Raw genomic sequence first — 21,121 nt, 5'->3', positions numbered from 1 at the left:
AACGGGGTGGACTACTGAAGGAAGAAAAAGGATGGTTTTATGGTTAAGGCAGTTGAATGCTGCCCCGAAGAATGGATTCTATCACTGCCTCTACCATAGAGTTCCTGTGTGACGCTAGGCAAGTCACATAAACCATATTTTTCACAAGGGGCCATTAACTGTGTCTTCCTCATTTTCCGGACGGCTAATTTCATAGCCTGGGGTCTGATTTGCAGATGTGCGAAGCAGTTACAGCGGCAGCTGAAGTCAGTGGGAACTGCACTTTGAACATACAAAGTGCTATATATTGGTAAAACTGGGCACCAAAACTAGTGAATATTTTTTATCTCAATCCCGCTGCACCTCAACTCCCCATCTGAAAAATGGAGATAATAATACTGCCTCACCTCACGTCAGTGCGAGAAAGATAAATTAATTAATATTTGTGAAGCATTTGGATATTATAGTGATGAGCACCACAGAAAAGCCCAGGAGGAAATTAAATTTTGCTCTGAAGGCAGAATTGTTGAATAGCATGCAGTAAACAAGGCCTAACACATTAACAATGAGGATAAAATAAAATGTTGAATAACTGCTCATTAAGTAAACTCTGCCCATTCTTTGCACTGAATGAGGCAAGGTTGCTGTGGGAAAAAGTAGTACGTGATTATGTAATTAAAGAATGCATGATAATGCATATGCACGAGGGTCTGAATTAGGGTTGTACAGGCAACCTTAATACTAGTGTTTCCTAACTTTTGAGTTCTTGAATTGGCAGCCTTAATGTTCTACTAACATAGTTGTGTGCCATATATAATCAGACAGAAACAGTAAAGTGAAACAGATATCAGCAGTTCCTACTGGTCACTTATTAATATACTTGTGTGATGCATATATGGGGTGTGTACAAACAGTTATCGATATGTGCTAGAATTATGTTATTAAAATGTGTTTGGCAAGCCATGTATAAGTACCGTCTGCCTTAGACAAAGGAATGTATATTTGTTTGTCTGTACAGCCTGATCATCAGCCAAAGACCACGAAGGGCCATTTACACATAAGGTAAACAAAGCTATCACAGTGTCTCCACCTCAGCAGGAGAGAGAAACTTTATCTGGGCTATAAAAACATGGGGTCTGAACCTCAAATGATAAGTAATTGAATCAACTGTGTGTATACAATATTACTGTATTATAAAAGTATATCAGGTAAGGTCTTATAAAAGCTAATGGCACAGTGGTGGTTAATATGACTGTGAAATGTACGTATTAACACTATATGATGAAATATGGAAATATGGATACTCAATGGTATTATGCTTTAAAGTCTGTGACCAAACACAGAGAAAAACAGGTTATCCCGCCCCACCCCCAATAGAAGGAAAGGTAGCATTGTGGAACCAGAACAATTGAAGCCCTATTTACATATGAATCAGCAGGGAATGGGAAGTCCAGCATGGGAAAGAGAAAGGTAAGAACAGCATGAGGTCATCCTGACTCTGGGGACAAAACAATGAGTTTGGGAAGATAATAATCTTATAATAAGGAGAGAGAAATGGATTAATCTTTGGACAGACACCAGGGGCCAGAGCTCTTGCAAGCTGAGAACGATGGGCCATTCAACCAAGGGGATCGAAGTCTCTGGGAACTGAATATATGTGGGAAACCTGCTTAGGCAAAGATCTTTCACTTAGGAAGACAATGGAAACCAGCACCTTGTACTTCTGTGGAAGGTCCTGACTGAGAGAACACCAGCCATGGCGGAAAGAAAAAGACCATTAAGAAGTCTACCCTGAACCAAGGCTGTAGTTTGTTGAGTCACATCTTAGCCACTAGAAAGCATACTTTTACTTTAGTTTGTTTGTGAAATTTTCTAACTTTATTCCTTCTACTTGGTATCACTTAACCTATTTGTTAATAAACTTGTTTTAGTTTTACAATAAACCAATTCAGTGCTGTGCTTGAAGGGAAGGGTGTATTTATCCCGGTTAAGTTAATAAACTGTAATGTGCTTTTAAAAGGAGCAAATGACCCTTGCTATTTCTCTGAGTGTTCCAGGAAAGGGTGGGACACTTCAGGGCAGATGGCTTTGGGGAAGTTTGGGACTAGTAGTGTCTTGGGATCACTTCTACAGGTAGTAACCAGAAGCTGGTGGAAACCAGGATGGAACTGCTGTGTTATAGGCAGGCTGCTGGGATCAGAGTGCTGAACCAGGGCTGCACAGCACACAGACTCAGGGAACTGCATGCTAGTTGGCTGGCTGTTGGTGTCCATGCTGTGAGCCATAGCAGCAGAGCATTAAAGGCACCCAGGGTTAAAAGGCAGGTGGTGACACAACCCCTTACTGATCTGGACTGCACCCCAAAACATGACAGTCACAAACCCATTACAATGAAGCATTGTAAAATACCTGTTGCTGAATTCCTCATTTTATTGTAATCATTTTACTAGATGTATAACAGCAAAAGGAATTCTCCAGTCATTCCAAATGTTAAAGCAGTGCTTTATTAAATGCTTTTATTAAAAATTAAAATGCAATAAAACTTCAAAAATGCTCTATTTGTTCACCTGAATATATTCTGGGTCATCCCCAGGGAGAACAACAGATGTATCAAATAGTTGGAGAAGCACCACTATCTAATAAATATGCGTGCCAAATTGACCCAGAATTGGCCCCAGTACAACTGTTTACCACTTTGGCTTTGGCTATGTAAACTGCTTGTAAACGCTTTCTCATTTGAAAACCCTGGAGCTCCTTTACAAACACTGTATCATCCCACAAAATAGTCTGCCTCCTTCCCATTTGTCCAACCAGCTGATCAAATTATCTGTAAAACATTAAGTGCTGCCTAATGCTATTAATCTCTTACCTGCTACTCTGTAACATGACAATGATCACAAATAAACACAATTTTATGCATTCCTCGTTTTGAGAAAGGATAAGTCTTGTTATCTTTGATGTCACTACCTTAAGACATATGAAAGGGTATAGTCACAGGAATATGAAAACTATAGAAAACTACTTTCAAAGCTTTTACTGCTAGAGAGAGATTTTACAAAAAATAAAATATGGGCTTGATTCCATCACCCTCACATACATGAACTTAGGTATCTTATTCTAACATCCTCACCTTACTCCACCACTCCATAGGACTACTTGCAGAATAATGTCAACATGAGAGAGGGTGATGGATTAGAGCCCTAATCAACTAAAAGAATCCAACCTTAGATTTTTTGCATAGTCTTTTTTCCCCAATTATCCTCCTCTCTATTGCTGGGACAGTTAGAAGTACAATTACATTGGAAGAACCTCCAGTCTTTTAGCAAGCAGAATATTCAGAGATCACAGTACTCCATTTGTGGATTAGGTGAACCTAAGCAATTATTGTCAATTTTATGATTATGAAAACATACTGGATTAAAAAAAATCAAATTCTATATGTAATGCGTATGACAGGAGACAGGAACTTTTTATAGGAAGGGTCAACTTCTGACTGTAAGTACATTAAATAGGAATTGACAATGCCATGACATTTTATCTTTAAAGATTTCACTGTCATTATGGTTCTGGTACAGAATGTTGACAATGAGAGGAATCTTAAAACTATATTCAAATATAAACTTTCTTGACCAATGTCAGCTTGGCATCAACTCACACTTTAATTACTGTTAACAGATTCTCCCAGATATGACTGCTATACAGATATTTTATCTTCCTGTTAATTAGTAATTATGCTTTGGCAGGAAAAACACTGTTTCTTTCCAATTATTCCAGAACTCAGTGATTATTTAAAGTTGGCTAATTAGCAGTGGGCGGCTGGTACATCTTCTGGGCAAATTGTGTTTGATAATCCCTATTAAAATATACATGGCGGTAGTTGACTTGTAACAAAAAAAAAGTGGCAGTTCAAAGGGTGTTAGATACAGCACAAGGCAAATGGGGGCCTATTAAAATTTCCCCAACTGTTCTAATGAGAATGCCGAGGGTAATTTCTTCCTAGTTTACCATCTGTTTGGTTTCTGGCACGTATCTCTGGTGTGAAGGGAGGGTCCTGGAGCCTATTTGGCTTGTCACAAAGTAAACCAGGGATCTGAAGCAAGTTCAGTAGTTCACAAAGCAGCTCTCCAAGAGCAATGTTATGTGCGTAGCTGAAAACTTTTTTTAAGAATAACATTTTACCGAATATTCCCTACTTTTGAAAGCTGTGAGTAAAGCCATTGGAAAAAAACTTCATAGGCTCACCTAGGCATAAAATTCAACAGCTGGCTTTTTTCCATCTCTTATAATGGTAACGGGAGATGTTTTTCCTTTATCTAGAGCTGTAAGCTAAAACATTACTCCACAAATATCTATATTTGAGCATAAGTCTCTGAAGGGTAGGTAGTGATCCTAATACACAGATCAGTGTAGGGGCAGTGGAAGTGCCCTGCTGCACTAGGAGCTCTCAGATTACTCCTTGGCAAATTCTGTGCAACTGCAGTGCAGCAGAAAAATGCCCCCTGCAAAATGGTTTCTGCGGGGAAGCAAAGAGAAGCTGCACCAGTGCTTCCCCTAGCTGCAGGAAGCTCTGCAGCATGGGGGTGGGGGCGGTGTCAGGGTGCGGGGGGGGGGTTGAGGCTGGGGGGGGGGAGGTTCCAGGTGCAGGGGTTGAGGCTCAGCAGGGGTGTTGTTGCTGGGGGGTCTGGATGCACCAGGGTTGGGCGAACAGAGGGAGCAGCTCCCTGTACAGTGACCCCTCCCCCCACATGCACACCTGGAACCCCCCCCCACCAAGCCCCCTCCATATCAGGAGGCTCCAGCACCCAGACCACCTCACCCCACAGAGCCCTCCAAACTCCCACCCTGCCGAGCCTCACCCCTTGCATCATGAGCCCCCACCCCACCAAGTCCCACTCCCCCCCTCCACTGAGCCCTAACCACCTTCACCTCGCCCTGCCTTGCAGAGTCACATTCCCCCTGCACCCAGAACCGTGCACCGAACCCCTGTGCACCCAGATTCCCCCCCACACCCAGAACCCCCACCGAGCTGCCCATACCCAGATTGCCCCACACAGAACCCCAGTACTCTTGAAGGAATTCTGCATCGAAAAATTTTAAAATTTAAAATTCTGCAAAGTTTGAATATTTTAATTGTCAAAATAACATAGAAACACAATAAGAATATAATCACACCATCTTCAATTATTTCGGTAATTTATTTCAAAACACTTGTCAGCAAATAATTGAAAATAGTGTGATTATATTGTGTTATTTTGACAAATAAAAATGCAGAATTTTGCAGAATTTTAAAATGTGTGCAGAATATTTAATTTTTTGGCACAGAATATTAAATTTTTGGTGCAGAATTCACTCGGGAGTATCAGATGAATTGTGATTGAAATGGGCCCAATTCCTATGATGGCTATAGGGAGCACAAATCAGAATGACTCCAACTGCATGCTCTTACAGGGTGCAGCATGCACTCCAGACACCTCATCTCATGCACTGCACTATCTTCCTCCTCTCACTCCCCCAACCCCCATCCCTGATATAACTTGAATCCAATTCCCAGTCCCTCACTCTCACCAAACCCCACATCAAATCTCCAGTTTCCTACCTGTAATTTTCACCCCTCTTGCTGTCTCCCTCCTTCTCTTTTAAAAGAGAGTGCAGAAGGTCTTGTAGCTTCCCAATAGGGCCACTCATTGCATGCTGAAGCCTTCCAGTTCTTTGCTCCTCAAAGTGCAACACCTCTTTGAAGGAAAATGTCAGAAGAAGAGATTTCCTGCTTTACAGCTTTGCATAAGAGGTGCAGTCCTGGGGTACAAGTAACCATAAAACTGAAGGGTGCAATAAGCAAATATACTAAGACGTAGCAGTGAGGCCATCAGCCATGTTCATGGATTCCAAAGCCAGAAGGCACCATTGTGATTGTCCGACCCCCCATGCATAACATAAGTTGTAGAACTTCCCCAAAATAGTTCCTAGGACATATCTTTCAGAACAACATCCAACCTTGATTTGAAAATTGTCAGTTGGGCCCTCATACGTGGGGAGAGGGATAGCAGTTGAAGAGGGGTAAGGAATATAATCAAGGATGAAGATGAGTCCATAGGGAAGGATATTTGAGGACTAGAGGGGGAGTGGGACAAGGAGGGAATCCTGGAAAGGACAAGGAAGGAGAGTGGAGACTTGAAGATAAACAACACTAAAATGAAAATTGAGCTGAGCCCAGAAACACCAACTGCACTAATTGAGGACTAATGGTATAAGTGATGATACAGAAAGATGCAGCTTGAGATATCTTTAGTGAACTAGTATATGCCAGGAGATCTCACAAGGAGAAAATAATTCATATTAAAAAGTAGGTTTAAAGCTTTTTTCTGTGCTGAAAGATTCTCACAGCCTGCTTAGTCAGGCATACGGCACATATTTCTGTCTTCTCTCAGTTCTGATTTTAGCTTTACAGTTCATGTCTAACTGAGCCTGACCAAAGCTTCTGTTTGGGTCAACGGACAAAGATTTAGGGCCTTCGTTACATTTTACCAAAATCAGCTCACTAATTCCTTCCTAACACGATTGTTAGACAAATTTTCAAATTAATATTTTGATAAGATGGTAAAGTCCACACAGGAAAGCAGAAGTGACCCATTCACTTGGCCAGAGAATATATGTTTTTATGCCTATAAACAAAGAAACCTAACCCCTTTGGAATAAACCTATCAGTATAACCCACCCCTACCCTCCCACCCCCAATGATTCCAAACAGAGGAAACTAACTTAGGGCTTGTCATCACTACATTGTCACCGTGAGCTACAACTTGAGTTTTGACCCTAACCTGACCACACACAAAAATCTCTAGCTTTAAGTGGTGCTTAAAGCTTGAGCTAGCTGGCCTGTCAGCTGGTATGGGCTGAAGCACCGCTGCTTCTGATGCTGGAGCCAGTAATGCAGTGGGGCTGCAACAGCTTGAGTTACACCCCCCCATCAGCTGCTAATCCAGTCACTCTGTGTACCTTCAGAGTTGTCTTGAAGTGTGGCCACTCTCATCCAAGCTAGGCTAGCTTGAATGGAGTGACATGAGTGGAGTAACTTGAGCCAACTGTCACAGAGAAGAATTAACATCATTTGGGACTCTAGCAAATGTTTTTCTAAGTTAGGTAGTTAAAAGATAATTATCGTGACAGCATGAAAGATAGATCTATTGGAAAGATTTCATAGATTTTATCGCCAGACAGGACCATTAAGATAGTTTAGTCTGACCCCCTACATAACACAGGCCATTAAACTTCCCCCTAGTAATTCATGCAGTAGAGAGAATTTTATCCCAGTGTTTCCCAAACTTGGGAGGCCGCTTGTTCAGGGAAAGCCCCTGGTGGGCCGGGCTGGTTTGTTTACCTGCCGCGTCCGCAGGTTCGGCCAATTTCGGCTCCCACTGGCCGCGGTTCGCCGCTCCAGGCCAATGGGGGGTGAGGGAAGCGGCATGGGCCACAGGGACGTACTAGCTGCCACTTCCCGCAGCCCCCATTAGCCTGGAGCGGCGAATTGCAGCCAGTGGGAGCCACGATCGGCCGAAGCTGCGGACGCAGCAGGTAAACAAACTGGCCCAGCGCGCCAGGGGCTTTCCCTGCACAAGCGGCGTCCCAAGTTTGGGGAACACTGTTCTATCCTACTACACAGATAAACACTACCAAGCCCAGTGTCCTAGTTTTCATCCCTCCCGTTCTTGTAAGGGCCAACTTCTGTCAAGTTTCTTCTCCACAAAATGCCACACACAAGTCTCCAAACTGACGTTTTTAGGCCTCACACAGTCTCAGCCAATTTTTTTTTTAAGTTCAGTTCCATATGTACTATGACAATCCCACCCACATATGATGGACAGATAGGTAGATCTGCTTCTCCAATAACATTCAGTTTCATTTTTCTTTTTGTTATCAGCCTTTCTAGCAATGTGCTTTATGTTTCTTTCAAAAAGTAAACATATGCCATTGTCTCTGTTGTTACTTTGCTTCCAGTGACCCTGAAATACATGAAACATTGTGGCTAATATATTTTTAAAACTACTTCATTCCTCTAGGATCTGATCCTACAGTGTACTGATTGCTATTGGGGAGGCCTTCACCACTTCACAGGGAAAGTTCCCAAATGAGCCTAAAAACTAAACGCTGTTATCACCATTGCTCTCATGGTTCTTTTTTACTGCCAGTGTTAGGAGAGAGCACAATAGCATCAGGTCATTGTGATCATCCCAATGATTTTCTTGAATTTATATTTAAATTTAAGAGCAAGCAAAGAAAAATAGCAATTAAAAATTAAATGAGATTTTATCTAAAATACCATTTAAACAACTCTGCTCAGATAACACAATAAGCCCTACAGTTTGCATGGTTAAGCTGCAGCTCAAAAGACAGGTCAGAGATGGAAACCTTTTTTCTGCAACGCATAAAGGGATATTCATAATTAAACAGCGGACTTCCTCAGGGCATCATGTTTCAGTATTCATATCGACAAGAAAAATGAGATATTTCAAACTGTGCATGACTGATTTTGCATATCTTCTGCTTTAATTTTTTTCTGGCCTTTAGGCTTTGAGATCCTTTTGGTCAGGAGTGCACATGTTTTAGAGAGTCTTGTTATTGAGTCTTTTTAACTACTATTCCAAGAATATGTTAACACTTAAAGAGTTAGGTTACAAAACGATATCTGACACATAAAGAAGAGATCAAGTTTTGTTTTGTTGTGTATGTTCTATAAATACTGGGCACAGTGAGGAGCACAACATAACACACACATTTTATGTATGATAATGCCAGTGAAGAAACTTAGGGAAAAATATATTTGCCTTTTTGTAAATGACCAATCCTGTTTAGACCCTATTAAATATCTTACTTCACCATCACTCTTAGTTAGACCTAGTTAAACATAATATTTTCTGCTTACTTTTGTGAGTTGTTAGGAAATTACTAATATTCTCTGATGTTTGATTTAAACTACTTAACATTTCATACTGCAATATTATAGTTGACAGTAAACTGGCCATCCCAGAAATTTGAGATATGTACATAAACCCTGTACAATCTCTATCATTTACAGTTTTCAAATCAAATATGAAGGTACCTCATCTACATCATGGATCTGGATATATAAAAATACTATACAACAATGGTACTCAACCTTCCAGTGACTCACAGTTTGGTATGTGATTCCCATGCTGTCTCAGGCACCATAGAAAGTACCTGTGATATCGGCATTTTGCCTCCCTCTGAATGGTTCTTATGCAGAGCAAGAAGACACACAAGCTAAGTGGAGTTGGGATGGGTGAAAATGGTGCTGTTTGGTAGCTACCATCAGTGAATATTAATGAACCAATATTTGGTATTAAAACCTTTTTTAAAAAATTGGGCTATTTTATGTTTTGGAGGTGAAACAGATAAGTCACAGACTCAATGATTTTGTTTAAGAATGATAATAACCTGCTATGTGTGTTTGCTATCTGAAAGTTACCAAGAAGTTATAAGAGTAATGTTAATAATGTGCATTGTAACAGAGAGTGTTACATCCTCCTAATTATTTAAGATTCTTATAAACAAGGTGTTTACAGTTTAGCTATAAAATGTACACAAACATACAAACAGGTTAGTGCAAATGCAAAATGTGTATTTTTCTGTCATTCAGATATGCTGCAGCATAACTACCCATTTAGCGGATCAGAGATATATTTATACTGCAGGCACTGCTTTTACATCTGTTTTAGGAAATTAAGCCCCAATTATTTGTTTTCAGAAGCAAGGGCCATAATAAAGTTAAGTCTTACAGAGTAAGTAACTGTGTCAGTAAAAGACCATCAAGATAAAGTAGAAGATTGGATGCAACAGCTACATCTCAATGAACAGATAAAGTTAAAGGTCACAAATAATCATAGTACCAAAAATGTCCATTCTATTTTGTACAAAATGTTCTTGGTTGGAGTTAATGACTGTAGAGACATCTGTTATCTGAGAATAAGCAAGAGTTCTTATTTTAAAAAAAAAATCACCAAGTCTTGACCAAATGTAGAGAGTTTATGTATTACATGCCGTTTATAAAAGTTGTAAAACAGACAAAGAAACAAAGGTAAAGGACTTGTATTGTGAAAAATTTTGGCAGCAGAAGATGAAACCATGCAAACTGGATTTACTAGCAGTGGGTTTCTCCCAACTCTGCATATGACAACATCTTTGTGATTTTCACTTAGTCTCCTTTTAAAATCTAATTTATATTAATGCAGAAGATGCTTCCAAGAGATGAACTGCAAAAACAGGTGGCTGCAAATTATTCGTACACACTTGGGGCGGGATTTTCAAAAGTGCTCTGCATTGGCCTACTTCTACCATTGGCCTAACTTTTACCAATGAATTCAATGATAAAACCTTCAGAACATTTGAAAATCCTCCTCCTTAATCTTTTACTAAAACTCTGGACAAAAATAATCAATCAGTCATATAATATATATTGAATGGAGTTTTGGTTTAAATAGAAAGCTATTGTTCAGTCACTGGAAAAAGTGGTTGACATTATTGCCCAGCGGAGTTGGTTTTCCAATCTGTTTCTTTATGAATTAAATGCTTCCAGTTAAATGCTGCACATTATACCATTTAGAAATGACTGTTTTCCTTCAGTTACTCTGCTGAGGCTTCTCTTTCAGTTCATATGATTCTTTCAGCAAGTAGAATTGCTCCAGCAGTAATAGAAGCATCCACCTTAGATAAATATATGTGAAATGTATGTGAAAACTGTTCTCACTTTTCACAGTTATCCCTCACATTTGTAGTGTAATCACTAGTCCCTTCCAGGCCAGGACTTATGGGAAACCTATGTGTTGATTATCAGCAGACAGTGTGTTTAATTAATATTTGAGCTACACTGCTACGGATAACTAGAGGGCCACCTAACCGTATCAACAGCCCGACTACAGAATCACCTTTTTATTCACTACAACTCGGTCCTGTCTCTTTTGTATTATCATGGACACAGTAATATTGACTAAAAACCTGTTTTTATTCAGAACAAATTTTGGGGTATGTGGGTGTAAATAAATTATTTTCATATGCATAGGGGCAGCTGTTAGTGACTTCTCTATTCAAATTGTCTAACACTTTCCATTACAAACAATTCTAGCAACCTTTTCTTTGAAGAACTCTCAGACCTCCATAGTTTGCTGCAGGCCTTTGAAATTCACCCATAAGAACCTCCTCCAGCTAAAAAAGTGTCTTTTCTTCGGCTCATGAAGTTCTTCTGAAACCTTGTTGAGATCAAAACTGTTAAAAGTATCACCATTTCCCTTTTTTCACTTGCCTTCCTCAGGTAGCATGACAAAATTGTAACTGACTACAAAAATTCTAACACTGGATCCATCTTGCTTCCAAAACTGCAGCAGCACTGGGAGAACCTAGAGCAGCTAGGGGAGAATAAAGCAGGGAAAGAGTTGGGCTCCCCCAAGCAATCTCATGGTCCTAACATATGGCCCCAACTCTGGGTGGCACCTAATAGGGCAGGAGCCCTTACAACTCATGGTGGGGGGAGGGAAAAGTGTGGTGTTTCCTCCATAACCCCCTCCCCTAGACCCAAACATGGTGCCAGCAGCCCATCCCCCACTCTGGAGGCATGAGTCCCCCACATCTGTGGGGTGGGGTGGAAGGGAAAAAGAGCCTGTCAGGGTTCCCTCCCCACCCTGAACTCTAGGGTACAGATGAGGGGACCCACATGAAAGACCCCCTAAGCTTATTTCTACCAGCTTAAGTTAAAACTTCCCCAAGGCACAAATTCTTTGCCCTTGTACGCTGCCACCACCAAGTGATTTAACAAAGAATCAGGGAAAGGGCCACTTGGAGTTCCTATTCCCCCAAAATATCCCCTCAAGCCCTTACACCCCCTTTCCTGGGGAGGCTTGAGAATAATATCCTAACCAATTGGTTACAAAGTGATCACAGACCCAAATCCCTGGGTCTTAGGACAATGGAGAAATCAGTTAGGTTCTTAAAAGAAGGATTTTATTTTAAAAAAAAGGTAAAAATCACCTCTGTAAAAATCAGGATGGAAAATAACTTTACAGGGTAACAGAAGATTCAAAAACACAGCAGAACTTCCTCTAGGTTTAGTTTCAAAGTTACAAAAAAAACAGGAATAAACCTCCCTCCAGCAAAGGAAAATTCACAAGCAGAACAAAAGATAATCTAACACGCCTTGCCTGGATTTTATTTACAATTTTTGTAACATGAGAGACTTTTAGGATGGTTTATAGGAGAAGGAGTTTTCTGACCTAATGCTTATCTGCTTCCCAAGAGAATACACAAAAACAAAGCCTTCCCCCCCCCCCCGACCCAAGTTTTGAAAGTATCTTCTTTCCCCATTGGTCCTTTTGGTCAGGTGCCAACCAGGTTATTTGAGCTTCTTAACCCCTTACAGGTAAGGAGGAATTCTAGGCTACCCTTAGCTGTATGGTTATGACAGAGCCAATCCAGGATAATCCCCTGGATGACTACCCAATGGATGTAGCACATGGTGCCAGAGTCTGTTTTTCTCCTGCCTGGGGTAGCAGCCTAATCTGCCACCACCAGCTAACATAATTAGTCCTATGTCTCAAGTGGGAAAAGTCTGTGCTACAATGCTGACAACTCAGGGTTCAAATTCTACAGATATGCAATGGAGGAAGGTTTTTACAATTGCAAAGAAAAGTTTGATCTACATTTTTCCCTTAACAAAACCCTAGAAAATTATATAAAAAGCTACATTAAAAGAATGTTATTTAGGTCACAGAGTTAAGCTCTCAAATATTAAGAAATGCTAGCTTCATGCTTCCCATGCAATTTTAATTTTGTCCCATTGTACATAGGCAATATGGAACAGCCTTTAATTACATGATCACAAATGATTTTTTCCAACAGGATATAGGCTTCATTCAGTGCACAGGTTGGATGCACATGCGTGCCCATCTATCATTTCCTAAGGTTCAAGTTTTTGCTTTGTATGTATCACTTTGCTATGTATCACTTATTCGTGTGTGTGTCTGTTTGTTTGTGAAAACAGTGCCAGCAGAGGAGAGATCATTTCCTCTCTAGAGCAGCTCAATATTTCCAGAGGTAAGGAGTATCTGTTCAACTTTCCAGTAAGGGAAAGGTGACCACTCTTGTAGTGTCATGTGTGTGAGAGAATCAGGGTCTTCTTGTGGGAATTGGTTCTCTGTGGAATGCATGCAATTCTGTGCATCTAAGGCATGTCTTTGGGATGGAGACTTTCTGATTGGTTTTCCCTTTTTTTTTTTTTTAAACACACACACACAGTTTAAGGAGCTGATCCAAAGCTCATGGAAGTTATTGACTCCTACAGATTTTGGATCAGGTCCCAGCACTCAATATAAAGTCAATTTATTTAAATAATTGTGTTCACCTTAATTTCTCTACAAAACTAAGTATTTGTTATCTTGAGCTGCAGAATATTTTGAATTACAACAAATACAAGTCTAGGTTTGTTAATCACATTAGACTTACCAAATCCAAAAGCGCTAGAGCCACCAATACTTTGTGAAGCCTGAACGCTGGTAGACGTATAGAGTCCTGTTACCAGTAAGCCATCGAAGAATGTACTTGTCGAAATAGTCACTGAAATGAAAGATATAAAAATTCTGTAAGGACCACTCAATTGTGTGCTGAGTTCTGTACTCTTTCTAAGGACAAGATTCTGCCATCCTTACTTCATTGAAAACCTTGCTACACACACACACACACACACACACGCACATGCACACAGTGGTTCTTCTCATGGAGAAGCGCAATTGGATAAATAAGAGTAGCAGACTCTTGGAGCTCAAATAATGAACTTCAGTTCTGTGTAAGAAACTGTCCTGAAATAATACTCTCACTACATATAAAATGATTTAGTGACTGTAAACTAGTTTGCAAATGTAAATTTCACAAACATCGTTGCTCAATATCTAATCAGGGTTCCTGATTTTGGAATTTATTTTTAATATTTTTTCAGGGTTTATTTTTAGCAAAGAGACTGTATTTAGAAGAAAACAATTGGTGTTTGTTATTTTTTTACTCCTAAATTAATCATAAATCATTTATCAGTAATAATCTGTCACATGAAATGGACACAATTGAGAATTACAGCATCAGGATTTGAAATTAACATCAGAGAGGTCACTCATCTCTATCCGATAAGCTCCTTTTCCTAGAAGGCAAAACAACTCATATTAAACGAAATGAACTGGTTTTTAGAAAATTTCAACATCGTCAGTAGAACATGTGGTTTACAACTGGCTGTCAAGACCACAGAATAAACGACATAAGCAATAAAATAATTAAGGTTTATAGTATCGCTCTTTCTGGATTTCAAATGTGTGCTACATGACAATAGTAATATACTTTAGTGTATTAAGCAGTTAAGTCATATACGCACATAGGTCATTACAGACCAAGTATATTAAAATAATCCACTGGATAATTTTAAAAAAATATTCTTAGCTATATCAGTTAAAACCATTGTCCTGATTTTCTTGACACTTGCAATTTTCAGCTGAAAATGCATATTATTTAGGAAGGCATTGAACACTGAAAAAACAACAACAATTCACAAATTTTGCAGTTTATTCTATAAACATTCATCCTCAGTTTTTTGCTTTGATGTCTTATCAGATGTTATCAATTTAAACAGAAAATCCTATGTACAATCTGCTTGAATGTTCTATCCTAAAACGGCCAGAACTATTAAGTGACAAGTTTTTTTCTATTATGTAAATGCAATATACATAGCAATAGCCTCTATGCCTGGAATGACCTCGCTGATCCCGTAATGCCATGCAACCTCCTTTGCCTCTTTAAAATCTATTGTCAAAAACACATTTCTTCTGACAGTTTCTAACACTTGCCCAAATACCTATATATTTTTTTAAAATGGAACTAACGTAAAGCACAAAAACTAAAGCAAGCAACTAAACTATATATCAGGTAAATTCCCTCCCCCTCGCGTGTCTTAGTGTTTGTTTGTAATCTACTTTGTAAAATCCGTTTTTCTAAAGTGTCTGTAAACCATGTTTTACACCTATAGCTGTGTATAAAGAACAAAGACTAGCAATTTCGTGGAGGCTATCAAAGGCCCAGTTCCTGCACAGAGGTGCACACAGGCAGACCTTTGCAACAGTGAAGAGTTCCATTGAGTTGATTGATGTCCCACACAACTTTTTGCATGATAGAGACCTTAGTAACTATCACAGGTTCCTCTTCCACCCACCTTTTCATACACAGAGCTCAACGATGGACTGTAGTCTCTGATCACTTCAGACTCCCTTATCCTCCAAACTTTTTTGGTTCTAAATATCTGGCCAGATAGGGCAAACATACTCTCCACCCCAATGTAGTCCTTTCTTACTCCTGCTAGAAATGCCAGGTGCTGGGGATGACTCAGTAACTGAAGCGGGGGTAGGTGGTGAGGTACTGGTTCAGGGTTCTTTCCAGTAACCATTTAAATCAGTGTCATGTTAAGACATTCCTAGTACATTCAGCAGCAGGACTAGTCTGTTGTTCTGGCTGTATCATCATCAGTCTTCAGTGGTTAATCTGTGGTACACATTCATACCAGTTGTTTTGAGGGGTTTGGTTTTTTTTATTAGTTGGACCTGTAAAAACAACAGGGAGAAGGCTGTTTCGGTTTTTAACTAGAGGATTAACATCCAGTGTGTTTAATTTACTCCTAAATAATTTACAATTAAATTATCTGTATTTATTCTAATATTCAATAGTACTATGAATAATTCCAGGACAAAGAAAAACTCCCAAGAAGTTTAACAGGAGTTTCACCTGAGTAAAGAGAGCAGGTTGAGAACCCTAATCTCCATTCTACAATGCATCCCCTCATAACATACATGTCAAAACAAACAAACAAAAACAAATGAGAAGCAGACCACAAAAGCAACAAGACTTCCATAAAGTAAAATAATTTTGAAAACAAAATAAAATGAAATAAAATAAAAAATAAAAAACAATGAATTCTCCTTTCATCTGATGTTGAAGTAGTGAATTTTGCAGGGTTTATTCTTTCCTTTGTACTTTTTAGTCTGGAAAAAGGAAAATGTATGCTCTAAATTATGCTTAAGCTTTATTTTTGAAGACTAGAAAAAACAGTGGGTGAAAAGCATTGATCGAGTAAGGGCACTGGGCCAGTCCTCTGCTACCATTTTGTTTCGCTGTGAGGTAGCCTTATTCTTTCTTGAATAAATGGTGAGCACTCTCTCTGGGACAAAAGGGATATATTACAATGCCCATATTTGATTTTGGACATATTTGCTTGATCACCAATCCCCAATTTACATGTACATGTAATGGATCAATTTTCATTGCTGAATAGTATCCAACACAGTATGGTTTCCCCATTAAGCCTGTGGGAAACTGCAGATTGCCTTGAAACACTTTTTAATGGAGCACTAAATTGTTGTTATACATTTGTAATACATTGTAGAATAATTTCAGAATTAGTTCTATAAGAGAAAATAATAAGAGTGACATTCTCAGAAGGTGTGAGTGACAAAAAAGAAGAGTGACATTCTTTTAGGACTTATCTCAATCCAATGGGGAAGACATCAAATAGTTCATCTCAAATGAAAGACGATATGTTGTATTACATATTAGTACTAACAATCATGAATACGAAAGCTATGCTAACGTACAGCCCAAAGTACAGGACTGTGATTTTATATCAGGGACAGGGACTTGTTATTACACGTTATTTTGCCTTCTGTGCTCCAGAACAGCAGCAAAATAATCATTTTTCAGTCATTTGTTTCAGCCCATATAGTGGCTTGCTTGTTAAACAGTCAACAGTGTTTCTTTGCAGCCTGGAGGAGGGTGGAGTGGGAATTAAAGTCTAGGCCGGGGTAGTCAACAGGAAGACTGCCGGCCAAATTTGAATCAGACATTTCTGAACAGACTCCACAATCTTTTTATTTACTTATTACTATCATTATTGTTGTTTGGGGTGGGGAGTAGTATTATTTTCTCTGGAGTCTGAACCTTTACTATATCTTAACCAAGAAATTTGGACCCCTGACAAAAAAATAATTGACTACCCCTGGCCTAGACCAAGGCCTACCTAGGGGGTAGGGATTGGCCTCAGCCCTGCAAGTGGTGGCTGTCTCACTGCGGCAGCTGTTTTGTGAGACAGTGGCCTGAGAGAGATTGTGGGTACCTAGCAAAGAGTGTAGGAAATCCCGTCACTCAACTTTATTCCCCCCCACCACCCCCACAAAAATACTCTTCCTCATGGGATAACCAGGGGAGCAAGAAATGTACCTCTCACTTCCCTGGCCACATTACTGCGAGGAGTCATGGATCTGCAACTGGGGAATTGGGACCCACTGGGCTGCCTCCAAGAACTGTGCTGCAGGCACCAATCCAGCTGAGTGGTGGGATGCCACCACATGCTGCCACTGAGAATGTGAACAGGCTGCCAAAAGCTGCTGGCAGCCTGCCTAGAAGGGAAACAGATCAGCAGGGGCTAGAGGGGGAAGCTGGTTTGATTCCCTCTTCACACACAGATCACCAGGGCAATGAGGAGAGTCATGTGAGAAAGTCATTGGAAGAAGGAAGCTCATAGGCAAACAGGTCATAGCTCCACACAGGAAGCCCCCACCTACCCTCAGATAGCCTAGTGACCAAAAAGGGAGTGACAGACTGAGAGCAGGATATCTTTCCCTGAGAATCTGACCAGAGGCACCAGCTTCCTCTGGGCCCCGGGGGTGCTCAACTCCCTCCCCCCCTCCCCCACCTGCCCCCAAACCCTCACCCCCGCCTGGCCTCTTCTCGCCCCGCTCTGACCCAGGCCCCACCTCAACCCCCACCCCACTCCTTCTCCCAAGTCCCCGTCCCACCTCTTCCCGCCCCAACTCCACTCCCACCCTACCTTTTCCTGCCCAGTTCTGCCCCCTCCCCTGAGCACACCCCGTCCCTGCATGACACGGAACAGCTGATCATGGTGGACGGGAGGCACTGGGAAGGAGAGGGACGAGTTGATCGGTGGGGCTGCAGGTGAACGGGATGTGCTGGGGTGGGAGGAGTGGAGCTGGCTGCCGCTGGGTGCTAATTACCCACTAAGTTTTTCCCGTGGGTGCTCCAGAGTCGGCACCTATGACTCTGACCCAGTTATCCTGGGAGAGACCCTAGGAAGGGCAATAGTGTCTGCCAGGGGAATAGATAGGAGTGGTAGCATTGCTGATTATTAAGGTTGCTCTACACTTCCCAAAGACCCTGTATTCAGTTGCTTATAACTTTGCCAAATTTTAAGCATTTAGCCCAAGATCCCTGAGTTTCCCAATTCCTCTACTGTCAGCAAATGGCCATGAAACCCACTGGCAAAGCATGTACCTCATCCCCCTCTAGTGTCAGTCCCTGTAGAGGAAGACAACCTACTATAGCAACAGTTACTCTATTAGTTCAAATGCCAGAGATCCGTGTAGTGGATATAAAAGTTCCAACCTTGCCAATGACACACGTGGGTGTCAATATGATGCCACACAATTGAATTTGTTTTTTCAGTTTGCTTTTTTTAAAAACCTAGGAAGTTCACACAAAAAACAATGTTAGACGAACATTAAGGTTGTACGGTCAAGTATTCGAAAAGGTAGAAAATGCCAGAATTACATGATCACATACTATTTTTCCACAGGATTATAGTAAATAAAATATATCAGTTCCAATTTCTGATAAGGTGTCCTGAAATCTGAATGTCCAGGAAACAACCAATAATGGTCAGCACTTAAGCAGAGCTCTACATCTTCAAAACATGTAATAAACAGCAACTAAATAATAAAATGTATACATATAGGTCTGATCCTGCAAGATGCTGAGCATCCTTAGAGAGCTGCTGAGTACATTTCACGGGAAGCAGAGGATTTTTGACAGCTTCTCTCAGGAGATTCTTAGAAGATGACTTCCCATGAGCGGCCTTTATGTTAGCAGGAATCAGACCTAAATTTGGTGCCTCCTTTGGAATTAAGAACTAGAAAGCTCAAGCAACGCTTGCAACTATTGTATCTCAAGGGACAATCAGATGGCCAAGAAGCTGCCTGGAAGCAGACTGCATCTGGATGTAACAGTATCACACAAGAGATAGATCAGATTTTCAAATTGTATTTAGTCATAGGCGTTTCTAAGGCACTCATCACTATAGTACTGGAGCTATGCTCCATCTATATTTCCAATATTTTATGAAGAAAAAAGATAAGGCATGCCTTTAATTCTTTTTTAAACAGTTGATTGTCTTTTCGCCTTCAATGTCTAGATTCACTGACTCATCAATATGTTGTATATTACCCAATATACAACTTTTTAAACAGAGATGACTCTGGGTGTCTACACTACAAAAAACACAAAGCAGCAAGTCTCAGAACCTGGATCAACTCACTCAGGCTTGTACTTTGGGGCTAAAAGTAGCAGAGCCTGGGCCCTGAGACCCATCCTCCTCACTGGGTTTCAGATCCCAAGCTCCATCTACACTGCTATTTTTAGCCCCATAACATGAGCCCAAGTCACCTGACCCAGGTTCTGAGACTCATTGTTGTGTGTGTGGGGGGTGGGGTATTTTTGTTTTGTTTTAGTTTGTTTCTGAGGCCTGAGATACCCTTTGGGTTCAATGATTTTGAGAGTCATGTAGTCCTCTTTGCTGTCCCTGAAATCAGTAGATTTTCAGCAGCAGTTACTGGGAATCACTGACCTCTAGAATTGCAACAATTTGTGCACCCTTATTCAGCATCCCACAGGATCAAGCTCTTATCTAGGATACTTATTATGGACTAGACTGCAACATTACAATCTGCTGTGGTCGAGGAAGAGATCACATAATGAACTGTGCCTCACACCTTCTTGTCAACTGTCTAAATGGGCCATCTTGATTATCACTACAAAAGTTTTTTTCTCCTGCTGATAATAGCTCATCTTAATTAGCCTCTCTCCCTCTTCCTCTCTCTCTCTATATATATATCTTCTTACCATATGTTCCATTCTATGCATCCGATGAAGTGGGCTGTAGCCCACGAAAGCTTATGCTCAAATAAATTTGTTAGTCTCTAAGGTGCCACAAGTACTCCTGTTCTTTTTGTGAGAGTCACAGTTCACTGATTTCCCCCTTGTTCCTGGAGCAAACTCATTTACAACAGACCTTGGTCAACAGATTCTTCCCCTGCCATACCCGTTCCTCATTCCTGCCCACATGACAGGGGTGCGGCAGCCTCCTCCATTCTGCCATCATCCCACACCAATCCTGTGGCATTTCAGACCTTGCCTTATTCTCTCTCCTTCACCTCTTCTCCATTCTGCTTCCCATCCTTGCCTGTTGCTACTGCTGCTGCCCTTGCCCCAGGGCTTCGTGCTAGCTGGGCACCACAGTGGCCTCTACGAGGAGCAGCAGCTCTTGCCTGCTGCCTGGCTGGATGTGTCTGAATCCAGCTGTGAAAAAACACCCCCCTGAGCGCAGCAAGTTTCAGTGCTGTAAAGCACCAGCGTAGACAGTGACCCAGCGCTGGGAGCTACGCCCCTCGTGCAGGTGGTTTTTTCAGAGCACTGGGAGAGCTCTCTCCCAGCGCTGGTGCCACGACCACACAAGCCACATTAAAGCGCTGCCACAGCAACGCTTTAACATTGCCAGTGTAGACTAGCCCTAAGAAACAGAAGAAGGGATAGATACTTATATTACACTGCTGAGAACTCTGGCATCTCTCTGTAACTCTGAGATGTTAACGATGCCCTAATTAGAGACAGGATCTTTTGTGGGACACATGATTTCATCTTAAAGGAGAGATTGTTGAAAGAAACTGATCTAATCCTATGAAAATGCTCCAAAACAGCAAAAGCAGCAAAAACTGTCTGGGAAAGGATCAAAACAAGGACAGCCACTAGTGCAGAACAAGTATGATGGTTCAGCTAAAGGAACCCAGGATGCAAGACAGAGACAGACTGACTGAGAATGCAGGCATCCCAGTCTATATACAGTGAAAAGCAATACAAAATGCAGAAAGAAAAATGCCCAGCTTATGGACAACTGTGAAAGGGGCCTGGGAAATAGAACCACTTTATAGTCCAATGCCACAGCTACCCCAGGAAGAAAAAAAAGCAACTGTACATGCAGTGATTGAGA

At 40.9% G+C, this 21,121-nt stretch overlaps 1 protein-coding gene across 2 annotated transcripts in view; it reads right to left on the bottom strand.

The window, feature by feature from the left end:
* The window catches only part of RELN (reelin), a 452,196-nt gene that overhangs the window by 358,618 nt on the left and 72,457 nt on the right, over positions 1-21,121 (bottom strand). For both annotated transcript variants that reach the window (XM_074942520.1, XM_074942521.1), the window contains exon 2: positions 13,486-13,596. In XM_074942520.1, the coding sequence (XP_074798621.1) occupies positions 13,486-13,596 (111 nt within the window). The remainder of the gene's footprint in view (positions 1-13,485; positions 13,597-21,121) is intronic.

Source organism: Natator depressus, chromosome 1 (assembly GCF_965152275.1).
Source record: "Natator depressus isolate rNatDep1 chromosome 1, rNatDep2.hap1, whole genome shotgun sequence".
NCBI classification, from domain to species: Eukaryota; Metazoa; Chordata; order Testudines; family Cheloniidae; genus Natator; species Natator depressus.
The sequence above is the reverse complement of the archived record's forward strand: the minus strand, read 5'-3'. Positions and strand labels throughout refer to the sequence as shown.